Below are 23,957 nucleotides of genomic sequence, written 5' to 3' on the forward strand. Positions count from 1 at the left end.
ATTTGAATTAGAATAAAGTCAAAAATGTCAAAACTCTTTACCCAGATTTACAAAGCTCAATAAAATTTGGCCCCAACTAGCTCTTTGACCTCAACCTCTAATCCTTCTCCTAACACACTCTAGGGCAGCCCTCAGCCCTGGGACTGAAAGTGAACTGACAGTTCATTTTGCCTGACACAGAGATCTTCACATGGCTAGCCTCTTCCTGTCACTAGGTCTCAACTCAAATGGCACCTTTCCAGGGAGGCCTTCCTCAATTATGCAATTTAATTTTCTGCTATCAAAACTTATCTATTTCTTTACTTGATATTTTCTCCCTTACTAGAATGCAAACTTTTTACCACTGTATTCTCATCACTTAAAATACTATTCAATATATAGGAAGAAAACAGTTAATATGTTAAAGGGATAATTACCTAAGAAAGGAGTGATAAGAATAGCAGCTGTCCATGGTAACAATTTTGGCTTCAGTTCAGTTCAGTTCAGTCGCTCAGTCATGTCTGACTCTTTGCGACCCCATGAATCGCAGCACGCCAGGCCTCCCTGTCCATCACCAAATCCCAGAGTTCACTCAGACTCATATCCATCGAGTCCGTGATGCCATCCAGCCATCCCATCCTCTGTCGTCCCCTTTTCCTCCTGTCCCCAATCCCTCCCAGCGTCAGAGTCTTTTCCAATGAGTCAACTCTTTGCATGAGGTGGCCAAAGTACTGGAGTTTCAGCGTTAGCATCATTCCTTCCAAAGAAATCCCAGGGTTCATTTGCTTCAGAAAGGACAGGTTGGATCTCCTTGCAGTCCAAGTGACTCACAAGAGTCTTCTCCAACACCACAGTTCAAAAGCATCAATTCTTCGGCGCTCAGCTTTCTTCACAGTCCAACTCTCACATCCAAACATGACCACTGGAAAAACCATGGCCTTGACTAGACGGACATATAGGACTCTACAAATATATACAGATGGTCTACCATCTTACCAGTCTCATGGCAACAATGTCCAGTTGAGTTCAGTCGCTCAGTCATGTCTGACTCTCTGCGACCCCATGAATCGCAGCACGCCAGGCCTCCCTGTCCATCACCAACTCCCAGAGTTCACTCAGATTCACGTCCATCGAGTCCGTGATGCCATCCAGCCATCTCATCCTCGGTCGTCCCCTTCTTTTCCTGCCCCCAATCCCTCCCAGCATCAGAGTCTTTTCCAATGAGTCAACTCTTCACATGAGGTGGCCAAAGTACTGGAGCTTCAGCTTCAGCATCATTCCTTCCAAAGAAATCCCAGGGCTGATCTCCTTCAGAATGGACTGGTTCGATCTCCTTGCAGTCCAAGGGATTCGCAAGAGTCTTCTCCAAAACCACAGTTCAAAAGCATCAATTCTTTGGCACTCAGCCTTCTTCACACTCCAACTCTTACATCCATACATGACCACAGGAAAAACCATAGCCTTGACTAGACGGATCTTAGTCGGCAAAGTAATGTCTCTGCTTTTGAATATACTATCTAGGTTGGTCATAACTTTTCTTTCAAGGAGTAAGCGTCTTTTAATTTCATGGCTGCAATCACCATCTGCAGTGATTTTGGAGGCCAAAAAAATAATAATAATAATAAAGTCTGACACTGTTTCCACTGTTTCCCCATCTATTTCCCATGAAGTGATGGGACCGGATGCCATGATCTTCGTTTTCTGAATGTTGAGCTTCTAGCCAACTTCTTCACTCTCCTCTTTCACTTTCATCAAGAGGCTGTTTAGCTCCTCTTCACTTTCTGCCACAAGGGTGGTGTTATCTGCATATCTGAGGTTACTGATATTTCTCCCAGCAATCTTAATTCCAGCTTGTGTTTCTTCCAGTCCATCATTTCTCATGAAGTACTCTGCATAAAAGTTAAATAATCAGGGTGACAATATAAAGCCTTGATGGACTCCTTTTCCCATTTGGAACCAGTCTTGTTCCATGTCCAGTTCTAACTGCTGCTTCCTGACCTGCATACAGAATTCTCAAGAGGCAGGTTAGGTGTTCTGGTATTCCCATCTCTTTCAGAATTTTCCACAGTTTATTGTGATCCACACAGCCAAAGGCTTTGGCATAGTTAATAAAGCAGAAATAGATGTTTTTCCAGAACTCTCTTGCTTCTTTCATGATCCAGTGGATGTTGGCAATTTGATCTCTGGTTCCTCTGCCTTTTCTAAAACCAGCTTGAACATCAGGGAGTTCACGGTTCACATATTGCTGAAGCCTGGCTTGGAGAATTTTGAGCATTACTTTACTAGCATGTGAGATGAGTGCAATTGTGCAGTAGTTTGAGCATTCTTTGGCATTGCCTCTTTTTGGAATTGCAATGAAAACGGACCTTTTCCAGTCCTGGGGCCACTGCTGAGTTTTCCAAACTTGCTGGCATATTGAGTGCAGCACTTTCACAGCATCATCTTTCAGGATTTGAAATAGCTCAACTGGAATTCCATCACCTCCACTAGCTTTGTTTGTAGTGATGCTTTCTAAGGCCCACTTGACTTCACATTCCAAGATGTCTGGCTCTATATTAGTGATCACATCATCATGATTATCCTGGTCGTGAAGATCTGTTTTGTACAGTTCTTCTGTGTATTCTTGCCACCTCTTCTTAATATCTTCTGCTTCTGTTAGGTCCATACCATTTCTGTCCTTTATCGAGCCCATCTTTGCATGAAATGTTCCCTTGGGATCTCTAATTTTCTTAAAGAGATCTCTAGTCTTTCCCATTCTGTTGTTTTCCTCTATTTCTTTGCACTGATCCCTGAAGAAGGCTTTCTTATCTCTTCTTGCTATTCTTTGGAACTCTGCATTCAGATGCTTATATCTTGCCTTTTCTCCTTTGCTTTTCACCTCTCTTCTTTTCACAGCTATTTGTAAGGCCTCCTCAGACAGCCATTTTACTTTTTTGCATTTCTTTTCCATGGGGATGGTCTTGATCCCTGTCTCCTGTACAATGTCACGAACCTCATTCCATAGTTCATCAGGCACTCTATCTATCAGATCTAGGCCCTTAAATCTATTTCTCACTTCCACTGTATAATCATAAAGGATTTGATTTAGGTCATACCTGAATGATCTAGTGGTTTTCCCTACTTTCTTCAATTTCAGTCTGAATTTGGCAATGATCTGAGCCACAGTCAGCCCCTGGTCTTGTTTTTGCTGACTGTATAGAGCTTCTCCATCTTTGGCTGCAAGGAATATAATCAATCTGATTTCAGTGTTGACCATCTCATGATGTCCATGTGTAGAGTCTTCCCTTGTGTTGGAAGAGGGTGTTTGCTATGACCAGTGCATTTTCTTGGCAAAACTCTATTAGTCTTTGCCCTGCTTCATTCCGTATTCCAAGACCAAATTTGCCTGTTACTCCAGGTGTTTCTTGACTTCCTACTTTTGCATTCCAGTCCCCTATAATGAAAAGGACATCTTTTTTGGGTGTTAGTTCTAAAAGGTCTTGTAGGTCTTCATAAAACCGTTCAACTTCAGTTTCTTGAGTGTTACTGGTTGGGACATAGACTTGGATAACTGTGATATTGAATGGTTTGCCTTGGAGATGAACAGGGATCATTCTGTCGTTTTTGAGATTGCATCCAAGTACTGCATTTAATACATATGCAAATAAAAATACTTCTGAATAAGGCCAAGACATGAAGAAACATTTACAGGAGAGGATAAGACTACAGGAGTTTTGCTGATTTACAGACAGGTCCTTGCCTGGAGAGTCCCAGGGACGGGGGAGCCTGGTGGGCTGCCGTCTATGGGGTTCCACAGAGTTGGACACAACTGAAGTGACTTAGCAGCAGCAGCAGCAGCAGCAGCAGCAGCAGCAGCAGCAGCAGGAAATGAAAGGGAAGGGAATTTGAGTTCAATGAGAGCAATAGAAAGACGAGAGTTTGAGTGATGATAGGTGACCTAAGTGGTGGCTAAGGCATGATGATATTAATCCAGAAAGTCTCCTTGCAGAGGGTGAATACTGGGTACTGTGCTCTAGCATACAATATGCCAGGCAGCTTCTTACCCAGATAACCCTCAAAGGAATGGCTGCAATTAAGAGCATTTATACTCCTCAATTAAAGGATTCTTTTTGTAAGTCTATTAAACTGTTTTATTGACTGTATTATGATACAAACATGAAAAAGGAACTATTTAGAATGATTTACATTATTTCTTACTGTCTAAAAGATTCAGGTTCATCCAAATGCTGGACAATGACCAATGTCCCCAGAATTTATATTGTCAGGAGCTCCATTATCAAGGTATCATAGATATATTTAAAACTAGGAAAAACAAAATCATTTTTAAAAATCTGGTGGCTCAGTGGTAAAGAATATGCTGTCAATGCAAGAGACACAAGAGATGGGAGTTCAATCCCTGGGTGGGGAAAATCTCCTAGAGGTAGCAATGGCAACCCACTCCAGTATTCTAAACCCCATGGACAGAGGAGCCTGGATGGCTACAGTCAAAGGGTGGCAAAGAGTTGGACATAACTTAGCGACTGAGCAGCAGCAGCAAAGATGAAATATATAATATATTTTAAAGTGACCACATAAATGGAAAAAGAACTATGAAAACAAGTTAGAATTAAGAAACTGTAACATGCATGTTAAAATATTACTATGAACTAAAATTCGGAAACCAAAAGAAAGACAGAATTGGCAAGCCATTTGACATTATCTTTTCTGATTTTTTTCTTTTCTGATTTTTGAGGCACAAAACAAAATGATCTCCAAAAGAAGCACTTCTGATATGCCAACTTGTTTTTGAGGCTAGTTTAACCATATAAGAACAACTGAGTATGTACAATCCCATTGTATATAGTTGAAGAAATCAAGGCATTAAAAGGAATCAGCTTTATTAACTGTATCCAAAAAGTTATGTAAAAATAGTTGTCTTTGAAATATCCTGACCTAAGGAAATTTAAAGATTACATTAAGAACTGAAATCTATTAATATATATTAAGAAGAGGTGGCAAGAATACACAGAAGAACTGTACAAAAAAATCTTCACGACCTGGATAACCATGCTGGTGTGATCACTCATCTAGAGCCAGACATCCTGGAATGTGAAGTCAAGTGGGCATTAGAGAGCATCACTGAACAAAGCTAGTGGAGGTGATGGCATTCCGGTTGAGCTATTTCAAATCCTGAAAGATGATGCTGTGAAAGTGCTGCACTCAATATGCCAGCACATTTGGATAATTCAGCAGTGGCCACAGGAGTGAAAAAGGTCCGTTTTCATTCCAATTCCAAAGAAAGGCAATGCCAAAGAATGCTCAAACTACTGCACAATTGCACTCATCTCACATGCTAGTAAAGTAATGCTCAAAATTCTCCAAGCCAGGCTTCAGCAATACGTGAACCGTGAACTCCCTGATGTTCAAGCTGGTTTTAGAAAAGGCAGAGGAACCAGAGATCAAATTGCCAACATCCACTGGATCATGGAAAAAGCAAGAGAGTTCCGGAAAAACATCTATTTCTGCTTTATTGACTATGCCAAAGCCTTTGACTGTGTGGATCACAATAAACTGTGGAAAATTCTGAAAGAGATGGGGATACCAGAACACCTGACCTGCCTCTTGAGAAATCTGCATGCAGGTCAGGAAGCAACAGTTAGAACTGGACTTGGAACAACAGACTGGTTCCAAATAGGAAAGGAGTCCGTCAAGGCTGTATATCGTCACCCTGCTTATTTAACTTCTATGCAGAGTACATCATGAGAAATGCTGGACTGGAAGAAACACAAGGTGTAATCAAGATTGCCGGGAGAAATATCAATAACCTCAGATATGCAGATGATACCACCCTTATGGCAGAAAGTGAAGAGGAGCTAAACAGCCTCTTGATGAAAGTGAAAGAGGAGAGTGAAGAAGTTGGCTTAAAGCTCAACATTCAGAAAACGAAGATCATGGCATCTGGTCCCATCACTTCATGGGAAATAGACGGGGAAACAATGGAAACAGTGTCAGACTTTATTTTGGGGGGCTCCAAAATCACTACAGATGGTGACTGGAGCCATAAAATTAAAAGACGCTTACTCCTTGGAAAAAAAGTTATGACCAACCTAGATAGCATATTCAAAAGCAGAGACATTACTTTGCCGACTAAGATCCATCTAGTCAAGTCTTGGTTTCTCTAGTAGTTGTTTATGGATGTGAGAGTTGGACTGTGAAGGAAGCTGAGTGCTGAAGGATTGATGCTTTTAACCTGTGGTGTTGGAGAAGACTCTTGAGAGTCCCTTGGACTGCAAGGAGATCCAACCAGTCCATTCTGAAGGAGATCAACCCTGGGATTTCTTTGGAAGGAATGATGATAAAGCTGAAGCTCTAGTACTTTGGGCACCTCATGCGAAGAGTCGACTCATTGGAAAAGACTCTGATGCTGGGAGGGATTGGGGGCAGAAGGAGAAAGGGATGACAGAGGATGAGATGGCTGGATGGCATCACTGACTTGATGAACGTGAATCTGAGTGAAGTCCGGGAGTTGGTGATGGACAGGGAGGCCTGGCGTGCTGCGATTCATGGAGTCGCAGAGTCAGACACGACTGAGCAACTGAACTGAACTGATATTGGTTTCTAAATATTTTTATGTTGCAACATATGTTACTATAAACAAAGCAATTTAAGAGTAAATTACAAACTTTATTATCATAAAATGATAAGCCCTTGAAATAATACATTTTTAATGTATTTTAGGTAGCCAGCTGTCCACTCGTTGCAATGAAAAATGACTCATCAAAGGTATATAACATTCTATAATTTCCTCTCCACATTCAGGTGACAGTGACAAATTGCTCCAGCTTCCACCTTGTATTCCAATCATCACTTTATGTTTGAAAAATCAATATACCACTTGCGGTCAAAGATTACAAATACAACCTACATTCTACATTTGTAGATTACAAATAGAACCTACAGCTCTTTTTTTCTTCTCCATCTACCTTACCATTTTCCTTTCATCATCACTCACCTATTATTTCCTTTCCCTTTTCACTTGTTCTCTTCATAGAGTTGTATGTATCCCCTTCCTGATACATACCAATCCCAGCCCCTTACCCTTGCACCCAACAAGAAGTAATTTTTTACACAGTTTTCCAACACATTAAGCTACTGTAGCAAGAGGCTGCAAGGGCTGAATAACATAAATTAGGTAGAGTGAAAAACCATCTTGGAAAACTGGGTTTGGTAAGGAGCAGGATAACAGGGGGAAGAGGCACATGGAAAAGGGAATATCACGGCCTTGCCTGAGCAGAGCTGGATTGCAGAGTCTCACTGAAGAGTTGTGGTGCATTATCACACCTAGGCAAAAACATGCCAAGAATATAAAAAAGAGCAAGACTGGTGATAATCTTCATTTTTTGTTTATGGTCGTTTCTCCCTTCCGGTATAAAATATACTGCTCATCCATAGGATATAAAAGGATAATGGACACCATTTTTCTTTTAACAAGTTCCCTTATAATTCCTATTAATTTTGTCTGTTTTCAGAATGTAGAAGCCTAATAAGTAGGACCAAATCTCAGCTGCACCAGGAATTAAAGTAAGTAATAAAAGTGCTTCTAGGAGTTCATTCAAATTAAATAGAGCTTTATTTTTACTAGCAAGGTAACTGTAAGAAGTACAATGGATAAAATATTTGTTGACAGATACAGAAAACAATGTAACATTTTACTAATGAACACTCAATGGAGATATCATTTGCCTTTTTTGCATTATTCACATTTACTTATTAATGGGTTATTAATTCATCCTTTTTTAAAATACTTGATTCATCAAATAGAGTATACAACAAAAACTGCATACATCCATTAGACAAACTAAAGGCTAATGTTTTATGTGTTAGGTTTTCTGTAGGCACTTGACACTGATCAACTCATTTAATTCTCACAAAACAATGTATGGAATCATCCTCATTTTACAAATTGGCAACTGAGGCTGATTCAGAGAGGTTGGATGTATTCTTAGCAAGTCATCAAGAGAGAATTATAATTCAGATTACCAAAATGAATGCTTTTTATACCACTCTAGCTTATCTCCCTATAAGGAAGATACCAAGGAAAATTCAGAATTTAATTAGCATAGCCTGAGTGCCTAGTGCAAGGCATAAAGCAGAGTGTGCTGAAGCATAAACATTTGTTAAACACAGACACTGCCCTCAGGCAGCTTACAACCTAACACAATAGATACTGGGAATAAACTCTGAATATTCATTAGAAGGACTAATGCTGAAGCTGAGGCTCCAATACTTCAGTCACCTGATGAGAAAAGCCGACTCACTGGGAAGGACCCTGATGCTGGGAAAGATTGAGAGCAAGAGGAGAAGAGGGTGAAAGAGGATAAGATGGTTGGATGGCATCACCGACTCGATGGACATGAGTTTGAGCAAACTCCAGGAGATAGGGAAGGATAGGAAAGCCTGGCATGCTGCAGTCCATGGGGTTGCAAAGACTCAGACATGACTGAGCAACTGACCTACTATATATAAATATATAAACACATATACATAATCATAATAAAAGGGGGAGATTCACAGATGGAAAAAATAAGTTATCTGAATATTAAGAGAAATATTTCTGGCAGGGGAGGACTGACTAAACCTTTAGGAAGGAAAAAGCATTTGAATTGGGCCTTAACTTTGACAGAATTAATAGTTTTGCACCAACTAGTTGCTCACTAACACTTGGAAGAAGTACCCATCTCACAAACCACAGAGGGTACACATCTCATTTAGAATTTAGCTTCTAAAAGTCCAGAGTGGTTCTATACCAACTGAAATGTGGTTTCAGTTGCCGAGAAATGTGTTTAAGTTATTTCTGTGAAATTGTGCTTTGAGTTTGAAAGTTTAGAAACTGGCACTTCAGAGACTTGTTACCTATAAAGCATACATTTTTTGCCTTCTTTTAATAAGTTTTTATTTTTCTGCACAGGATAAAACTTTTTATCACCATAAAATATTTCCAAATAGATCATATTGATATGGATTTCACTATCAGTAGTAGAGTTTTAATTTTTTTTTATTCCATAGTCCAGTGGTCAGTAAACTTCAGCAAAAATCCAGCCAACTGCCCATTTTCATAAATAAGGTTGTTATTTAATAAATTGCAACAGAGATCATATAGTATCAAAGCCTAAAACAGTCACTATCTAACGTATACAGATTTAAGGGACTAGATCTGATAGATAGAGTGCCTGATGAACTATGGACAGAGGTTCATAACATTGTACAGGAGACAAGGATCAAGACCATCCTCATGCGAAGGAAATGCAAAAAATTAAAATGGCTGTCTGGGGAGGCCTTACAAGTAGCTGTGAAAAGAAGAGAAGCAAAAAGCAAAGGAGAAAAGGAAAGATATAAGCATCTGAATGCAGAGTTCCAGAGAATAGCAAGAAGAGATAAGAGAGCCATCTTCAGCGATCAATGCAAAGAAATAGAGGAAACCAACAGAATGGGAAAGACTAGAGATCTCTTTAAGAAAATTAGAGACCCCAAGGGAACATTTCATGCAAAGATGGGCTCGATAAAGGACAGAAATGGTCTGGACCTAACAGAAGCAGAAGATATGAAGAAGAGGTGGCAAGAATACACAGAAGAACTGTACAAAAAAGATCTTCACAACCCAGATAATCACGATGGTGTGATTACTCACCTAGAGCCAGACATCCTGGAATGTGAAGTCAAGTGGGCCTTAGAAAGCATCACTATGATCAAAGCTAGTGGAGGTGATGGAATTCCAGTTGAGCTATTTCAAATCCTGAAAGATGATGCTGTCAAAGTGCTGCACTCAATATGCCAGCACATTTGGAAGACACAGCAGTGGCCACATGACTGGAAAAGGTCCGTTTTCATTCCAATTCCAAAGAAAGGCAATGCCAAAGAATGCTCAAACTACCAGGCAATTGCACTCATCTCACACGCTAGTAAAGTAATGCTCAAAATTCTCTAAGCCAGGCTTCAGCAATACGTCAATGATGAAATTCTAGATGTTCAAGCTGGTTTTAGAAAAGGCAGAGGAATCAGAGATCAAATTGCCAGCATCTGCTGGATCATTGAAAAAGCAAAGAGAGCTCCAGAAAAACATCTATTTCTGCTTTATTGACTATGCCAAAGCCTTTGACTGTGTGGACCACAATAAACCATGGAAAATTCTGAAAGAAATGGGAATACCAGACCACCTGACCTGCCTCCTCAGAAACCTATATGCAAGTCAGGAAGCAACAGTTAGAACTGGACATGGAACAATAGACTGGTTCCAAATAGGAAAAGGAGTCCGTCAAGGCTGTATGTTGTCACCCTGCTTATTTAACTTCTATGCAGAGTACATCATGAGAAACGTTGGGCTGGAGGAAGCACAAGCTGGAATCAAGATTTCTGGGAGAAATATCAATAACCTCAAATATGCAGATGACACCACTCATGGCAGAAAGTGAAGAGGAGCTAAACAGCCTCTTGATGAAAGTGAAAGAGGAGAGTGAAAAAGTTGGCTTAAAGCTCAACATTCAGAAAAGGAAGATCATGGCATCTGGTCCCATCACTTCATGGGAAATAGATGGGGAAACAGTGGAAACAGTGTCAGACTTTATTTTGGGGGGACTCCAAAATCACTACAGATGGTGATTGCAGCCATGAAATTAAAAGACACTTACTCCTTGGAAGGAAAGTTATGTCCAACCTAGACAGCATATTCAAAAGCAGAGACATTACTTTGCTGACTAAGGTCCATCTAGTCAAGGCTATGGTTTTCCCAGTGGTCATGTATGGATGTGAGAGTTGGACTGTGAAGAAAGCTGAGCACCAAAGAATTGATGCTTTTGAACTGTGGTGTTGGAGATGACTCTTAAGAGTCCCTTGGACTGCAAGGAAATCCAATCAGTCCATCATAAAGGAGATCAGTCCTGGGTGTTCTTTGGAAGGACTGATGTTGAAGCTGAAACTCCAATAGTTTGGCCACCTGATGCGAAGAGCTGACTCATTGGAAAAGACCCTGATGCTGGGAAAGATTGAGGGCAAGAGGAGAAGGGGACGACAGAGGATGAGATGGTTAGATGGCATCACCGACTCAATGGATGTCGATTTGGGTGGACTCTGGGAGTCAGTGATGGACAGCGAAGCCTGGCATGCTGCGGTTCATGGGGTCACAAAGAGCTGGACACGACTGAACGACTGAACTGAACTGAACTGAATAAAGAAAAACAAAATCAAAATATGTGTGATACAGCTAATGTAGCATTAGACAAGGGCTTTATAGCTTTAATACATCAGTTCAATTCAGTTCAGTTCAGTCACTCAGTCATGTCCAACTCTTTGTGACCCCAGGAACTGCAGCACACCAGGCCTCCCTGTCCATCACCAACTCCTGGAGTCCACCAAGATCCATGTTTATCAAGTTGGTGATGCCATCCAACCATCTCATCCTCTGTCATCCCCTTTTCCTCCTGCCCTCAATCTTTCCCAGCATCAGGGTCTTTTCCAATGAGTCAGCTCTTCGCATGAGGTGGCCAAAGTACTGGAGCTTCAGCTTTAGCATCATTCCTTCCAAAGAAATCCCAGGGTTGATCTCCTTCAGAATGGACTGGTTGGATCTCCTTGCAGTCCAAGGGACTCTGAAGGGTCTTCTCCAACAATACAGTTCAAAAGCATCAATTCTTCAGCATTCAGCTTTCTTTATATCCCAACTCTCACATCCATATATGACCACTGGAAAAACCATAGCCTTGACTAGATGGACCTTTGTTGACAAAGTAATGTTTTTTTTTGAATATGCTGTCTAGGCTGGTCATAACCTTCCTTTCAAGGAGTAAGCATCTTTTAATTTCATGGCTGCAATCACCATCTGTAGTGATTTTGGAGTCCCCCCAAAATAAAGTCAGCCACTGTTTCCACTGTTTCTCCATCTATTTGCCATGAAGTGATAGGAACGGATGCCATGATCTTAGTTTTATGAACGCTGAGTTAAATTTAAGCCAACTTTTTCCCTCTCCTCTTTCACTTTCATTAAGAGGCTCTTTAGTTCTTCTTCACTTTCTACCATAAGGTTGGCATCATCCACCATCACATATCACATATCTTTCTCTGACTCTAACCCTCCATTCTTTTTCTTATAAGGACTTTTGTGAGTACATTGGGTCCACATGGATAATCCAGGGTATCTCTCCACCTCAGGATCTTTAACTTAATCACATCTGCAAGTCCTTTTGCCATATAAGGTCATCACATAAATATAGGTTGTAAAGGTTAGAATATGGAGAAGGGACTTAATCTGTCTACTACAGCCATATTCATTATTAACCAAATTCTGTTTCAAATGTTTAACCATATTTTGTGACCAAAACCATGCCAAAGAAAAAGAAATGGAAGGCAAAGTGGTTGTCTGAGGAGGCTTTATAAAAAGCTGAGGAAAGAAATGCAAAGGGAAGGAAGAAAGGAAAAGATATATCCAACTGACTGCAGAGTTCGAGAGTAAAGCATGGAAAGATAAGAAAGACTTCCTAAATGAACAATGCAAAGAAATAGAGGAACACAATACAATGGGAAAGACCTGAAATGTCTTCAATAAAATTGGAGATACCCATCTTTGTCATGCAAAGATGAGCGTGATAAAGGATAGAAGTGGTAAGGACCTAACAGAAGCAGAGAAGATTAAGAAAAGGTGACAAGAATACACAGAACTTTACAAAAAAGTCTTAGTGACCCAAATAACATGATACTGTGGTCACCTACCTACAGCGAGACATCCTGGAGAGTAAAGTCAAGTGGGCCTTCAGAAGAATTACTACAAACAAAACTTGTGGAGATGATGGAATTTGAGTTGTGCTATTTAAAATCCTAAAAGATGACATATTGAGTGCTGCACTCAATACATCAGCAAATTTGGAACCCTCAGCAGTGGCCACAGGACTGGAAAAGGTCAGTTTTCATTCCAATCCCAAAGAAGGGCAATGCCAAAGAATGTTCCAACTACTGTACAACTGAAATTCCCTGGTAGCTCTGAAATTCCCTGGTAGCTCAGCTAGTAAAGAACCCACCTGCAATGCAGGAGATCCTGGTTCAATCCCTGTGTCAGGGAGTACCACTGGAGAAGGGAAAGGCTACCCATTCCAGTATTCTTGAGCTTCCCTGATGGCTCAGATGGTAAATAATCTACCTGCAATCTGGAAGACCTGGGTTCAATCCCTGGGTTGGGAAGATCCCCTGGAGGGGCAGGCATGGCAACACACTCCAATATTCTTGCCCAGAGAAATCCCATGGACAGAGGAACCTGGTGGGCTACAGTCCATGGGGTCACAAAGAGTCAGACACAACTGAGCAACTAAGCACCATACAACTGCATTCACTTCACATGCTAGCAAGGTCATGCTCAAAATTCTTCAGGCTAGGCTTCAGCAATATGTGAACCAAGAACTTCATATGCAGAAGCTGGGTTTAGAAAAGGCAGAGGAACCAGAGATCAAACTGCCAACGTTTGTTGGATCATGCAGAAAGCAAAGGAGTTCCAGAAAAACATCTACTGCCTCATTGACTATGTTAAAGCCTTTGACTGGGTGGATCACAACAAACTGCGGAAAATTCTTAAAGATATGGAAACACCAGATCACCTTATTTGTCTCCTGAGAAACCTGTCTGTAGGCAAGAAGCAACAGATAGAACTGGACATGGAACAACAGACTGGTTCAAAATTGGGAAAGGAGAATAACAAGCCTGTTTATTGTTACCCTGTTTATCTAACTTCTATGCAGAGTTCAGTTCAGTTCAGTCACTCACTCGTGTCCGACTCTTTGCAACCCCATGAATCGCAGCATGCCAGGCCTCCCTGTCCATCACCAACTCCCTCTATGCAGAGTACATCATTTGAAATGCTGGGCTGGACGAATCATAAGCTGGAATCAAGATTGCCAGGAGAAATATCAACAACTTCAAATATGCAGATGATACCACTCTAATGGCAGAAAATGAAGAACTAAAGAGCCTTTTGTAGAGAGTGAAAGAGAAAAGTAAAAAGAAATTGGCTTGAAACTCAACATTCAAAAACTAAGACTATAACATCTGGTCCCATCAATTCATGGCAAATAGAAGGGAGAAAAGTGGAAACAGAGACAAATTTTATTTTTTTGGGCTCCAAAATCACTGTGAACATTGACTGCAGCCATGAAATTAAAAGAACCTTGCTACTTGGAAGAAGAGCTATGACAAACCTAGACAGTGTATTAAAAAGCAGAGACATTACTTTGCCAACAACGGTCCGTCTAGTCAAAGCTATGGTTTTCCCAGTAGTCGTATATGAATGTGAAATCTGGACCATAAAGAAGGCTGAGCGCTGAGGAATTGAAGCTTTTGAACTGTGGTGTTGGAGAAGACTCTTGACAGTCCCTTGTGCTGCAAGGAGATCAAACCAGTCAGTCCTAAATGAAATCAACCCTGAATATTCACTGTAAGGATTGATGCTGAACTGAAGCTCCAAAACTTTGGCCACGTGATGTATAGAGTACACTCATTGGAAAAGACTCTGATGCTGGGAAGAACTGAGGGCAGGAAGAGAAGGTGGTAGGAGAGGTTGAGATGGTTGGATGGCATCACCGACTCAATAGACATGAATCAGCAAACTCTGGGAGATAGTGATGGATGGGGAGGCTGGCATTCTGCAGTCCATGGGGTTGCAAAGAGTTAGACACAAACTTGGCAACTGAACAACAAAGCACTGCTCCCACTGAATGCTCACCTTACTGAACTAACAGCTTTGTCATTTCCATATTTCAAATATTAGTTCTTTTAAAAGTTTTGGCAAGAGGAAATTTAGCAGAAGAATAAGATTATGGTTGTATCACAAATTCCCAGAGCTGTTAATATCTGAGTAATTCCTTAAGTCATTATTATTGTTTGAAATATTCCCAAAGTATGTAGTAATTTTATTACAGGAGGGAAAGTTAAACTCCTATCACAAAAGCATAACTATTCTGGAGTTGAAAGATACCTAAAGGATCATCTCAATTTCAGGGATGACAAACACAGGATGTTCCTGACCCAGGGATTAAATTCCAGTCTTCTCCATTGCAGGCAGATACTTTACCCTCTGAGCCACCAGGGAAGCCCCATATAAGGCCCAGGAGGTTAAATTCTGATAATTTACCTCAATCTCTTATGGAGAGGAGAAGGAACATAAATTTACTATAAGAATGTCTAACTGTACAAAAAGCTAAGAGCTGCTGCATTTACACAAAAAATTATTTAAAACAGTTTTTATTGAAATATAGTTTATTTACAATGTTATGCCATTCTTTGCTGTATAGCAAAGTGACTCAGTTTTATACATATCTACATTATTTTTTATATTCTTTTCCAGCATGATTTAGGATATTGAGTATAGTTGCCTGTGCTATACATTAGGACCTTATTTTATCCATTCTCAAAGTAATTGTTTTGCATTTACCAACCCCAGTCCATCCCACTCCCTCCCCCCTCCACCTTGGCAACCACAAGTTTGTTCTCTATGTCTATGAGTCTGTTTCTGTTTTGTAGATGGGTTCATTTGTGTTATATTTTAGATTCAACATATAAGTGATATCACAATTACCTGACACAGGCACACTGTGTGACTTACTTCACCTAGTATAATAATCTCTAACTGCATCCATGTTGCTGCAAATAGCATTATTTTGTTCTTCTTAATGTTTGAGTAGTATTCCATTGTGTATGTATATGACATCTTTGTCCATTCATCTGTCGATGGATATTTTAGGTTGTTTCCATGTTTTGCCTATTCTGAATAGTGCTGCTAGAACATAAGAGTATATGTATCTTTTGGTATAAAAACAGGCATATGGATCAATGGAACAGAAAAGAGAGCACATGAATAAATCCAAACACCTATGGTCAATTAATCTTCGACAAAGGAGGCAAGAATATAAAAATGGGAAAAAGACTGTCTCTTCAACAGGTGGTGCTGGGAAAGTTGGACAGCCATGTGTAACTCAATAAAATTAGAACACACTCATATCATATACAAAAATAAACTCAATATAATCTATAAAAACATTGAATCACTATGCTATACATATGACAATAATGTAATATTGTAAATCAACTAAATTTTTATATAAAAAAAGAAAGAGGTCCTACAATGACATTTGCATTCCTAATGTTATTTTAAGGCTTTACTGCATACTTTATTATTGAAATTCAATTAATTGCTTATGATTATCAATAGAAGAAACTTCTACATATTGAGGTATGGGGAAGTCATTCTAGCTTGTACATGATTTAACTTGAATTCTATGCTAACTAAAACAGCCTGTTTGTGGCCAAATGCACATTGCTTTAATCATTAAAGAAAAAAAAAAAAAAAGGCGCATTGACCAGAAGTACAGAATGTCCACGTTAAAAAATAAAGATTAAATGCCTCCTTTCCTGGGACAAAATAAAAAACTCAAAATGGCTTAAAGACTGAAATATAAGACATGATACCATAAAACTCCTAGAAAAGAACATAGGCAAAACATTTTCTGACATTAACCACACCAAAGTTTGCATAGGTCAGTCTTCCAAGAATTTGTTAATCTCAGGTTCAGGTTGATTTCTTATTTAGCCATCTCAGCTTCTTAACTATTGAAGCAAATCCTAAGACAGTTTTCTAAATATCTAGAGGAATTCCAGATAAAAATTCATCAGACTCAATGAAAATAGACATATTTGCCAGAACGCTACACATGATAGTTATCAGGCCACATAAGAGAGGTTCTACTGTTGCTGTTCTGATGACTGGTTAGGAAAAAATTGTGAAAGTCTTTAGGCTCTATAAGTAATAGTGCTTCTGGTTTCCCTCGAGACAAGGCAATTAGCTCAGTGGTCTAATGGAAGCCTAAGATAAGAATCTTGTAACATATGTGCATGGCATGAAAGTGCTTTTAAGAATATCAGTGTATCTGCAATCTTGAGAAAGAAGAATGGAACTGGAGGAGTCAATCTGTTTGACTTCAGGCTCTACTACAAAGTCACAATCATCAAGACAGTATGGTACTGGCACAAAGACAGAAATATAGATCAATGGAACAAAATAGAAAACCCAGAGATAAATCCATGCACCTATGGACACCTTATCTTTGACAAAGGAGGCAAGAATATACAATGGATTAAAGACAATCTCTTTAACAAGTGGTGCTGGGAAAAGTAGTCAACCATTCGTAAAAGAATGAAACTGGAACACTTTCTAACATGATACACAAAAATAAACTCAAAATGGATTAAAGATTTAAGCATAAGAACAGAACATAGGCAAAACACTCTCCAACATAAACCACAGCAGGATCCTCTATGACCCACCTTCCAAAATATTGGAAATAAAAGCAAAAATAAACAAATGGGAACTAATTAAAATTAAAAGTTTTGCACAACAAAGGAAACTATAAGCAAGGTGAAAAGAGCCTTCTGAATGGGAGAAAATAATAGCAAATGAAGCAACTGACAAACAACTAATCTCAAAAATATACAAGCAACTCCTGCAGCTCAATTCCAGAAAAATCAATGACCCAATCAAAAAACGGGCCAAAGAACTAAACAGACATTTCTCCAAAGAAGACATACAGATGGCTAACAAACACATGAAAAGATGCTCAACATCACTCATTATTAGAGAAATGTAAATCAAAACCACAGTGAGGTAACATTTCATGCCAGTCAGAACGGCAGTGATCCAAAAGTCTGCAAGTAATAAATGCTGGAGAGGGTGTGAAGAAAAGGGAACCCTCTTACACTGTTTGTGGGAATGCAAACTAGTACAGCCACTATGGAGAACAGTGTGGAGATTCCTTAAAAAACTGGAAATAGAACTGCCATATGACCCAGCAATTCCACTGTTGGGCATACACACCAAGGAAACCAGAATTGAAAGAGACATGTGTACCCCAATGTTCATCGCAGCACTGTTTATAATAGCCAGAACATGGAAGCAACCTAGATGTCCATCAGCAGATGAACAGATAAGAAAGCTGTGGTACATATACACAATGGAGTATTACTCAGCCATTAAAAAGAATACATTTGAATCAGTTCTAATGAGGTGGATGAAACTGGAGCCTATTATACAGAATGAAGTAAGTCAGAAAGAAAAACACCAATCCAGTATACTAATGCATATATACGGAATTTAGAAAGATGGTAACGATAACCCTGTACGCAAGACAGAAAAAGAGACACAGATGTATAGAACAGTCTTTTGGACTCTGTGGGAGAGGGCTAGGGTGGGATGATTTGGGAGAATGGCATTGAAACATGTATATTATCATATGTGAAATGAATCACCAGTCCAGGTTCGATGCATGAGACAGGGTGCTCAGGGCTGGTGCACTGGGATGACCCAGAGGCATGGTATGGGAAGGGAGATGGGAGGGGGGTTCAGGATGGGGAACACGAGTACACCCGTGGCAGATTCATACATTTGTCAATGTATGGCAAAACCACCACAATATTATAATTAGCCTCAAATTAAAATAAATAAATTTATATTAAAAAAGCTCCTAAATTAAATTATACTGTATCTAGTGCTACCTATTCCTTTCAACAAATACCAGAATCTCTTGGATAGATTTGAAAGGTTAGTTTGATTACTAAATATATGTTAGGCTTATTCTTTTTTGTAATTATAGAAAATGTAAACATGAAGTGGAAATTAAAATTAAAGATTTTGGATAGGCCAATAAGAACTGCTATTGATATGTGACTAAGCCTTTCAATAAATAAAGAATAAAGTATTCATATTTCCAGAAATAACCAGATACTTTGATATGAAGGAAAGAATGTGTTCATTTTTACTTACAGAACAGATAAAAAGCTCAAAAAAGATGGCTTTACATGTGTATGTATGTGTGTTATGTAAATTGTCATTCCAATAATAGCAAATTTTCTGACTACTTCTTTAATAAACCAATTTGATAGTAAAGACTAGAGCATATATATGATGTTCAAGGCTCTTTCCATGGTACAGGTAGGGTACAGATGTCTAGGGAAAATCTCAGCAACTTGAGGGTAGGTCAAAACATAAAATTTTTGGTGGCTGTAAAAATATTGTTAATAAAAGTAGCTTAATTCATCCCATTAATAGAAGTAAATAAGTATCCCAAGAGAAAACAGGAAATATAAAGAAAATAAAAATTACACCACCCAGGGAGAAGCACTTTAAACATTTCTTTAAATATATTGCAGTTTCATACCCAAACACACATATGTATGATTTTATATAAATTGGATCACAGGTATAAACCTAGTCTGAAACGTTTGCTTTTTTCTTTTTCCTAAAAGAATATTATCAGGTATATCTTTTCATTTCAATAAGTAAGGAACTACATAATCATTTTTATGACTTCAGAGTGTTCTTTCACAGAATGCTCCATATCTATTTAACCAAATCCTTAGTATAAGATATTAATCTTGTTTATGATTATTTTTGCTACAATAAACCTTGATAAACATTCTATACATCCGTCTTGTTTACCAACTTGTTCAACTGTCTTTAAGGTAAATTGCCTACAATTAATTCTAATTGTCAGCAGTTAGAAGTGCTGGTTAAGAGAGTATGCATATTTTAAACTCACACCTAACAGAAAGTTTGCCCAACCCTTTTGAAAGCAATTTTTCAGTATTAAGATCCTTAGATGGGCCCGGGGAGGAGGGAGTGGTCTTCTGAGCTGTGGCAGTGTGGCCTGGTGAGGAGGATGGGTCAAGTAGAGAGGACAGTTACCCTGCTCTGAGGATGGGACTGTTACATGACATAGACAAAGGTCTGTGTAATAAGCCAAGGTCACAATGGGCAGGAGAGGATAAGAGAGGTCTCTCAAGGTAGTTTAGGCTTAGTTGAAAGGTACAGTTTCTGGAGGAGAGATGCAATGGGATTATGATTGAATACCAATATCTGTGCATCTTAACATCTGTGCACTCTGACATACTGGGACGCTGTTAACTGCATGCCTTTATATCTGCACACCCTGACATCTACTGGAAGCCTGGCTTCTGCATGCCCTGATATCTTCCTGCTCTAGGCAGGGCACAGTCAGGTCCAGAAGAAACTGTCTCTAGCACTGAGTAGTCAGTAATCAGCTCCCACACCTTGCCCTCAGTCACTCAGAGGCAAAGTCTGCAGGAGACCACTGTTAGCCCAACTGCTGGAGAGACCAGGGAAACAGGACGCTCTACAAGGTGTGGTAAGGAAGGCTTGGGGAAGGCTCTAGGAACTATCTTGATAAAAGTTAGTGAAGAGCAGCCAATATACATTAGCATACTACTCAGCCAAAAGCAGTCTTGCCATGAGTATGTTTAATACCTCCATGGGGAAACTGCAGTGACAACTGTACAAGGGGGAGTACCCTATATTCCAATATGCACCAGTGTTTGAGAGTGACTTTATACAGGTCAGCAGGAAAGGAGAAGTGATTGATGTGCACAACCAGGCCCGAATGGTGACTGTGGTCATCGTTCATACCAGCCCCCACCTCACACTGCCTCATGTCATGCTGCTGGCCCAACCAGCTGCTATCTGTGATGACTCTAACAGGCACAGCCCTGCTGCTCAGAAGAGAGGTAAAAAGCCTACACAAATCTTAGAGCTAACCAGGCTGCTTCCCTTGAAGTTTGTAGAGATATCCATTCATAACAGTAAAAAACGACAGCTCCACCTGAAGCTTGCCACTGGCCGCTCTTTTTACCTTCAGCTGTGTCCCCCTACAGATAGAGGGGATCTTTTTATTCAGTGGAAAAAACTCATTTATATCCTGAGACCATCAGTAAACGCTCACAGCAGAACCCGGGCCACCCCAGCTAGGAACATTCTGGACATAACTGGATTTAAGAAAAGAGAAGAAGTGCCCAGTGGTAAGTCTCAAAAAGATGGGGCCAGGGTGCTTAGGGAGAACAGCTAAAAGTCCTGCAGAGGCTTTGGTACAGAGGCTCTGGTACAGAGGCTCATCTGGAAAATACTCTAATTTTTGGAAGGACTCAAGACCAAATGAGCCTCATCTGGAGCCCATGGCACCCTAAGGAGGTTCCTAGTACTTCTCCAAAGAGTTCCCCAAGGCTGTATTGAAGAGATTTGTTAGCTGTCAGCAAGAGTTAATTTCATAATCAATATCATATTGCCACCTGCAGCAGTCTGACCACCCAATCTATTCTTGAACATATACTCCAACCCAGGTAGGCAGACATTTTTCAGAATGTATGTCTCCTCAAGACTGCCATGTACTGATTTTTGTATTAATCAGTGACAGTGAGATGTGCATAATTTGTTAATACCTATCAAAACACTGGGCTTCCCAGGTGGTACAGTGCTAAAGAATCCATCTGCCGATGCAGCAGATGCAAGAGATGCAGGTTCAATCCCTGGGTTGGGAAGATCTCCTGGAACAGGAAACGATAACCCCCCACCCCCTGTCAATATTCTTGCCCGGAAAATTCCATGGCCAGAGGAGCCTGGTGGGCTACAGTCCATGGGTTCACAAAGAGTTAGACCTGGTTGAGCACACACACACATACATCAAATTATTAAAGCACATATCGCCTGACCAGGATAAATACTAACAAAAGTGTATTTTAATAAATATTCTCACTGAAACAAACTGTTCCAGCAAAACTGGAGTGGTCATTGTAGAGATACTGTAGGAGAACTTCTTGCCTCAAATGGAAGAGTAGAATTGAAAGCTCAAAATTCTTACTATAAGCTCTTGTTGTTTAGCTACAGAAAGAGAAGGAAGCAGTTTTACTGGTATCACTTCCTTTACTTATCTTCCCCTAGGCAAATGCTACCTTTTTCTATGGAAGAAATCAAGATCGAGTGAGCATTCAGAGCCTTTACATAAACCTTGATGAGTTTAGAGCCACTTAGTATGATTATGGAGAAGGCAATGGCACTCCACTCCAGTACTCTTGCCTGGAAAATCCCATGGGCGGAGGAGCCTGGTGGGTTGTAGTCCATGGGGTCACTAAGAGTCGGGACAAGACTGAGCGACTTCACTTTCAGTCTTCACTTTCATGCATTGGAGAAGGAAATGGCAACCTACTCCCAGTGTTCTTGCCTGGAGAATCCCAGGGATGGGGGAGCCTGGCGGGCTGCGTCTATGGGGTCGAACAGAGTTGGAGATGACTGAGCAACTTAGCAGCAGCAGTATGATTATGCTGGGGAAGAATGAATTTAACATGCCTCCCACTACACTGCCTTCAAAAGTTCACATACTTCTGCAATTACAGAGCCTACAAAGCCTGATACAAGGAGCAATTGTAACAACAGGCACCACCACTAGTGTTGTGGATGTGACCGTAACCATGTCTGCAGACTCAGAAGAGAAACAACAGCCCAGCAGGAGCAACCTTCAGAGATCCAGGAGGAAGCCCAGTCAGCATGGTCATTATGGTTAATTTCAACATGTCTTATGATTGTTGTTAGCAAGGACTTCAAGTCCTCATGTTCTCAGAGGGTACTTCCAGCCCATCAGTAAGAGCTGTTGGCCTCTCCCCATGGGGCAGCATGAGTATGGGGATTGCAGGAGTGGAGACTACTGGTAAGCCTGTTCCAAAAACAGTTAAAGGCTTAGTATCCAGACTCCTCATCTCAACCTTACAGAGTGAAGGCTACATGAGTAAGCAGAGTGGTGAACAGAGGGTCTCCACCCATCAGGATTAACTCTTTAGGCAAGAGCCTCAAAGCCCTTAAAGCTGCACACGGTGCAGAGGTGGTTCATCTGAGACTGTGGAGGAAAGCAATAAATCATCCACCACAATACAACTCCATACATACTCTCTGCTCAGATAACATACACTCTACTAACAAGATAGCGTAGTAGTGAAACTAAATAGGAATTTATAATCAGGCTCTGAGCTATCTGTAGCCTTCCCTTCACTTGATATTTGTGATTAAATGAACAGGTGACAGAATAAAATGCTAAAGATTACTCTCAAAAATTTCGATCTATCTATGATCTACATTTATTAGCCAAAGAAATTTCTAAAACTTACAAAATAAATAACAAAGGACAGAAGCAACTGATAGGAGGCAGCACAACATAAATGAGGCCTAGAAAGCAACATAACAGCTAACTATGACCTTCAGTAGGTTACCTGTTTCTTTTAGATAGTTACATGTAAAATATCTGGCATCACTGTAGGCATTGTGTAATCAGTGTGTGTGCGTATTCAGTTGTGTCCGACTCTTTGCAACCCTCTGGAGTATAGCCTGCCAGGCTCCTCTCTCCATGGGATTTCACAGGCAAGAATCCTTGGGTTGGTTGCCATGTCCTACTCCAGGGAATCTTCCAAACCCAGGGATAGAACCCGCATTGCCTGTGTTTCCTGAACAGGCAGACTCCTTATCTACCGAGTCACCTGGGAAGCCCAAGAGAGAGACAAGGATGTAAATAACAGGCAGAGGCAGAAGTGAAATGCCATGGAAGCCAGGGAACTGGGGTGAGAGTATACCTAACTCCAGATGAGAAGGTTTAGACAAAAAAGCAGATGAGTCTTTAGGTGAGTCTTGAAAGAATAGAAATTCATTAGTGAAAAAACAAGATGCACATAAGTCATTCCAACATCCACAAAAGCAACAAAGCTTAGCAAGATGCCTACAGCACAAAAAGCCCAAGGTATATGGGATTGCAGTTCTTATTAAACAGCACTGTTCTTTATTTGTTCAGATGTATTTATTGCGTTCACTGAACTCAAGTAACCAAATTCTTCTCTGTTCTTATTTCATCTTCATTCAAACGTTTCCCTTCCCCCACACTTTCTTTTATGACTTCAGTTTCCTATGGCCAGACAATACCTGATCTCACTGTAGCTTTTTGTGAGCATATCAGTCAATCAAATATTTCAGATTTGGATTTGCCATTTGAGCAAACACCAGATACAGTTTTATATTTTATTCCCAGCACCTTTATTGGATTGTCTCCTGTTTAGACGGTTCCCAAGTACTACTGCAACAGCACAAATGGAAG

General features: G+C 40.2%; 2 protein-coding genes across 6 annotated transcripts in view; one reads left to right on the forward strand and one right to left on the reverse strand.

Moving 5' to 3' along the window:
* The window catches only part of ANKS1B (ankyrin repeat and sterile alpha motif domain containing 1B), a 1,136,988-nt gene that overhangs the window by 816,652 nt on the left and 296,379 nt on the right, over positions 1-23,957 (reverse strand). The window lies entirely within an intron of this gene.
* On the forward strand, positions 13,470-22,651 carry GARIN6 (golgi associated RAB2 interactor family member 6). The gene is given in 3 exon segments (XM_068970378.1): positions 13,470-13,665; positions 20,257-20,850; positions 22,419-22,651. Coding segments are annotated over 3 exon segments (1,023 nt in total).

The sequence above is a fragment of the Capricornis sumatraensis genome, chromosome 4 (assembly GCF_032405125.1).
Source record: "Capricornis sumatraensis isolate serow.1 chromosome 4, serow.2, whole genome shotgun sequence".
Lineage (NCBI taxonomy): Eukaryota > Metazoa > Chordata > Mammalia > Artiodactyla > Bovidae > Capricornis > Capricornis sumatraensis.